The 5516-nt window shown below is 30.4% G+C and overlaps 1 protein-coding gene across 2 annotated transcripts; it reads left to right on the forward strand.

The window, feature by feature from the left end:
* Nucleotides 1-878: 878 nt before the first annotated feature.
* LOC109791753 (B3 domain-containing transcription factor VRN1) lies at nucleotides 879-5230 on the forward strand. 2 transcript variants are annotated; one of them, XM_020351094.3, is made up of 6 exons: nucleotides 879-1461; nucleotides 2362-2941; nucleotides 3022-3173; nucleotides 3302-3560; nucleotides 4466-4629; nucleotides 4771-5230. In XM_020351094.3, the coding sequence occupies exons 1-6, from the start codon at nucleotides 1372-1374 to the stop codon at nucleotides 5032-5034; spliced, it is 1509 nt and encodes a 502-aa protein (XP_020206683.1). In that variant the 5' UTR covers nucleotides 879-1371; the 3' UTR covers nucleotides 5035-5230. The 2 variants fall into 2 exon arrangements, with proteins under 2 accessions (XP_020206683.1, XP_029125804.1); XM_029269971.2 differs by lacking the exon at nucleotides 879-1461 and adding an exon at nucleotides 2076-2207.
* Nucleotides 5231-5516: the final 286 nt, after the last annotated feature.

The raw sequence follows: 5516 nt of genomic DNA on the forward strand, positions 1-5516 counted from the left end.
TAATAAGATTATGAAAAATGAACAAAGTTAAAACTGAATTAATGAATTGAAAAGTAAGAATAATATAAAAAAAATAAAAATCATTTTTATAATATATTAAAATTTAAAAATTATAAAGTATATTATCTGCAATTATCTTATATATATATATATATATAAAGAAATACATATATCACTTAATTAAATTATTCACTTAAAAATAATATATTTATCATAATTTAAAATATTTTTTAAATTTAATTATCTTAACTATATTTTTAACTTTATCTTTAATTTAAAATAGTATGTCAACAGTAAATTAATTATAGTCAACAATAAAGGAAAAGAACATTAAAAAAAAGTGAAGGATTTAAAATGACAAAAGAAAATTATAAGAACTAAAATAAACAATAAAAGAAAAGAACATTAAAAAAATGTGAAGGATGTAAAATGACTAATTTTTTTTTATAAGAACTAACATAAACTAGTTATATTTGTAAAGACTTAAAATGTATTGATACCTATTTTTTTTATGAGATGATTTTATTTGATCTATAAAAATTATTTAATGTAATAAAATTGTGTTTTTTTTATAGTATTTTTTAAGTACTAAACTTGTTTAAAGTAGGTAATTAGAATCACTTTTGTGGTAAAAGTTAAAATAATATACATAAAATTTTATATTTAAATTTTTTTATTATTTTAATTTTTAACGATAAAATATAAGAAAAATGAAGTCAAAATACTATTTAAAGAAAGTAGAATATATATTACATGAATGAATTTCTTTTTATATTATTTATTTATTTTTCATTGTACTTGAATAATTTGTATAAATTTAATAATTTTGATCACTAAACTAATTCTTTGAAGATTTGAAAAGACTTTTACAAAATATTTTAACATGAAATTAATCTATTAAAAAACTAAACATATCACTATTTTTATTCTTATAACGAGTAAAAGTGATTAATATGTTTTCGTTTAAAAATCCAATTTAATAATAATAGTATTTTTACTGTCAAAAAATAACAATAGCATTTTTAAAAACTAACTTGGTGAAAATTCGAACCTTATTAGTTTAATTTGATAATTAAAATTTTAATTTTATCAACAAAATTAATTTTGGAGTAGATTTTAAGCATTTGTGTAAAAACAAAATATAAAAATATAAAATAAAAAACTGTTTAAACAGCCTTCTTAGTTGTCCAATGAGCTAACCTTTTTCTTCAAACGATGTTACGACTCTGACTATGCATTTAATTGTGATTCTGCTCCGTTATGTTACAGAGAAACGTTTCTTCACCTTAAGCATCTAGCTTTGTTTCTTTGTTGCAATGGTTGAGTCAGAAATTCCCTTTTGACTCTAAGATCTGTCTCAACATCCATGACATGGCTTCCCCTGGCAATAAGCTTTCCTTGTCCACTGCAATCCATTTCTTCAAGATTATCCTCACAAGAAGTCTTACAGATGGAAAACTTGTAAGCATCATTACTTTATACTTCTTGTTTGAGTGAATTTGATATTCATGTTTAGCACCATTAAATAAGTTAACTTTACCATCCATAGCTGATTATTACAAATATTATAATAGTTAAAAAACAAATTTGAAACTACACTTATGTATATCTATGCATGCATGATCCATCCTGAATATTCGCAAACTTCTCCATTCCATTTATATTGTTTTGTATTTTTTATCATATGTCACCTCTCATTCATTATGGGGTCTCTCATACAACCCCTCACACATAATGTCCCAATAACAAGTGACCAGATAGACCTAACAATAGTTACTCTCTAAGATAAGTTATTATTTTTTATAATCATGAATTCTGGTGCTGGTATCTACTTTATTGATAAGAGGTAGATTTGGTGTTTCTAACATCGATTTTCATGTTAAAATAATATTTGATCAAAGAAAGTAATGTCCCACAAGCACACAAGCACATGTTAATCTTTGATTATAACTTTATGACAATACTTGAAGTAGTAGACCATGTTCATGGACCAAAAAATATCTACTTCATTTACCCATATTATTTTTAGTGGAATCTCTCTCCTCTCAACAACATTTTTTTTATCCACAAAATTCGAACACCAAGAGACCTTACTTATAGGAGGTGAGTCTAGTACTACATAGACCAATAACTTGTTCTTCACTGGGACAGACTAAGATATCATTTAGAATTTTAGTTTAAGTCAACCTTAAAAGGCAGATCATGAGGTGAGGGTTATCCTCCACTAATATATATTATTTTGGTCATGTTAACTAACATGGGATTTCCATCATTTGAATTGATAAGATAGCTATTTGAGATTTTTGTTTCTCTGTTATGCTTGTGATTTCATTATCCATGCTAAAAACATAATCTTTGCAGAAACTCCCAAACAATTTCACTAGAAAATATGGAGATGGAATGCCAAACCCTGTGTTTTTCAAGCCACCAGACGGCACTGAATGGAAAATATATTTGACCGAGCATGATGGTGAGATTTGGTTTCAAGATGGTTGGAAGGAGTTTGCCGCACACTATTCTCTAGATCATGGCCACTTGTTGTTCTTTGAATATGAGGAAACTTCTCATTTTGATGTCCACATATTTGACAACAGTGCCCTTGAAATAGACTATCTTTCTCATGGTACTCGTGATGGAAAGGACAATGATGTACAGATTAGTGGTGATTCTGTTAAAATTTTGGATGAGCAATGTCATGATGGAAAGGACATCGTTGTGCAGATTAGTGATGATTCTGTTGAAATTTCGGATGAAGAGCAATGTTCACGCCGAAAGACTAGAGTGAAATCCACAGCGTCATCTTCTCAACCTGATAAGAAAATGAAAAATAGCATAACTCCAGACGTTGAAAGAAGCCCCAATGGGGTAAACTTGCATCAGCATGTCAAAAGTAGAAGTACTAGCTTTCAAGATGTAAAATTTATGCAGCAAAAGTTAGATGGTATGTATGCATATGTGGATCCAATTAACTTCTGGAGACCAATTTTTCATAACATACTCGTGTCATTTTCAATTTTTCAGAAGATGAGGAAGGTAAAGGAATTTTCAACAATAAATGCCCAAAAGTGGAGCAGTTAACTCCTACGGCTTTAGACAAAGCCAGAGCTTTCAAATCTAAGCATCCCTCTTTCTTGCTTGTCATAAAGCCATCTTTTATTGATGTAGATTACCTGGTGAGCATTTGATTAGATATACGCACTGTCATGAGTTAGCTTTTCTTTTTAAATTTTTTTATAAGGATGTTGCAGCAGAAATATAATTCTCAGTGCTTATGATTTTACATTGTAAAAAAAACTCTCAGGAAATACCGGCAATATTTTCAGAAAAATATTTGAAGAAAACACATGCAGTTGTCCTCCTTGAGATCTTGGATGAGGGAAGTTGGCCTGTTATTTGTTCTGCTCCTAGAATTACTGGCGGGTGGCAGAATTTTGCATCAGAAAATAATTTGAATGTGGGGGATGTCTGTGTTTTTGAGATGATCCAGAAGATTCAAAGCCTTGCTTTCAAAGTTTCCATCTTTCGAGGTGCAGAGGAACCAAGTAGACCCATTTCACAAGGTAATGCATTATTCCATTTATGTACAGAATGAGGATTTAGAATCAGTTCAAGGAGATTAAGATGTAGTTATATAGACTCTACTCTTCACTAAGGATTCATTTTTGAGAATAAAGTTAAGAGTATAGCTATTAATTGAAAAATCAACACTTCAATCTTAACCATTATTTTTTCAATCATTGGTTGTAGCTCTCTACTTTAGATGAGTCAATTCTTGGTTAATTTTTCAACTGAGACTGCTTGATGTTGAATGTAAATCTATTTCTAGATTTTTATCAGTAATAGGTACATGTTAGACCTCTTTTTATCCATCGTGTGTAATTTGTATCTTAAGCTTTTATTACTCTCTATGACAAGCTAAAATTGAATTCAGTGAGAATGCAAATATATAGATCTTTCAAAATGCAACATAGTGCATCCTTCAACTAACTGGAGAGTAGGGACAGATTAATGGGAGGGCAGGGAGGAGCCTACCTCCTCCCCTTCCCAAGGCTACTTAAATAGAGAAAGATATCAAGTTACTTCAAGAGTAACTTTAAAAGAGTTATTCTTTGTCCTCACTTTCCATTTTCTCTGGATCTAATGCTTAAAGATGAGTTAATCGTAAGATTCATTAGATTGAAGAAAATGAAGAGTGAGATGTGGATGTGAGTAACTTGACCCGTTTTCATATATAATGTATATATCATTGTATTAGGATTTGATGACTTCAATTATTATTATGATAAGTTTGTTTCTCTTCTTGATTGTGAGACTATTATTGTTATTAGATGGGGACTATTATCATGTTTGATTGTTGTTGTTGTGCCTATGAGACTAGAAAGTCTTTCAAAGTTTAAATAATTACAAAATAAGAAGAAAAAAATTGCCCCCCTCCCCCCTTTAATAGATTTCTTGGTCCGTCCAGGCTGCAGAGTTGGGAGTTCAAGTCAAAGAACTTTGCAGCTGGAAAACCACTTCAAGTCAGAGATCTTAAAATCCACAGCTCTTAGAGAAGCTAGGAAATTCACATCAGAAAATCCCTTTTTCATGGTCACTTTAAAAATGCAAGGAAATACAACCAGATGCCCGGTAAGGTTTAGTACCTATGTAGTATGTTAGTAGACGTGGAATTTTTTACATTATGCTAGCCTCCAAGTATTATTTTTCTTTCATGAATTCTTTGGTTTAGTTCTGAGGGTGATGAACATATATATTCACAACTTGATGCAGCAAGTGCCAAAGGAGTTTGTCACAAAGTATTTTGTAAACATGAACCAGAAGGTGATGATGATAAAATTTAGAAAGAAATTGTGGCCTGTGACGTTTGTATTTAATGAATCTTGGGGTACTGGCGTGCTCTCTGCTGGTTGGCCCTTATTTTCAAGAGAAAATGAACTGCAACGTGGACATGTTTGTATCTTTGAGATCGTCAATAGGGAAGATGCAAAACTTGATGTTCATGTTTTCAAAGGTCACACTAAGGTAATACTTTAGGGGCTGGTGGTTTCAATTAAGCTTATTTAGTAGATCTACCCCTGAACTCTTCAATGGAATCATTTTACTGAAGACTTGTATTTAATACTTAAATATCTCAACCAAGATACGTGTGTCAAAGGATTTATGTAATAGAATGATAGAGTGGAATGTATGTTTACATGTTCTGGAATGTGTTTCCAAACATGCTCATTAATTATGTCTTTGCCAAATCTATGCTACATCAGCTTCTTACTGTTTACATTAAATCCAAACTCTGCAAATGGTGATGTTAGAGTGGCCACATAGAAGAGGAAGATAACATGGAATTGATGGCCAGTGGGAACATGCATTCATATTTCATGGCCACCTTTATGGGTAGACACAACATCAAATTAATAAGATTTGTGATACTCCTATAGTGTGTTTGGATGAGAAATTTTATAAATTTAAGGAATTTTAAATTATTGGTATTTGAATTACTTTGATTTCAATTTCTATCA

Source organism: Cajanus cajan, chromosome 11 (genome assembly GCF_000230855.2).
Source record: "Cajanus cajan strain Asha chromosome 11, NIPB_CcT2T_4, whole genome shotgun sequence".
Classification (NCBI taxonomy): Eukaryota; Viridiplantae; Streptophyta; class Magnoliopsida; order Fabales; family Fabaceae; genus Cajanus; species Cajanus cajan.

What these genes read in the sequence shown, in the direction of transcription:
- LOC109791753 (XM_020351094.3), top strand. Translation starts at nt 1,372, where the DNA reads ATGGCTTCCCCTGGCAATAAGCTTTCCTTGTCCACTGCAATCCATTTC. An exon ending in GTCTTACAGATGGAAAACTT is followed by an intron (nt 1,462 to 2,361) that starts GTAAGCATCATT and finishes TAATCTTTGCAG; the next exon opens with AAACTCCCAAACAATTTCAC. An exon ending in GAAATACAACCAGATGCCCG is followed by an intron (nt 4,630 to 4,770) that starts GTAAGGTTTAGT and finishes AACTTGATGCAG; the next exon opens with CAAGTGCCAAAGGAGTTTGT.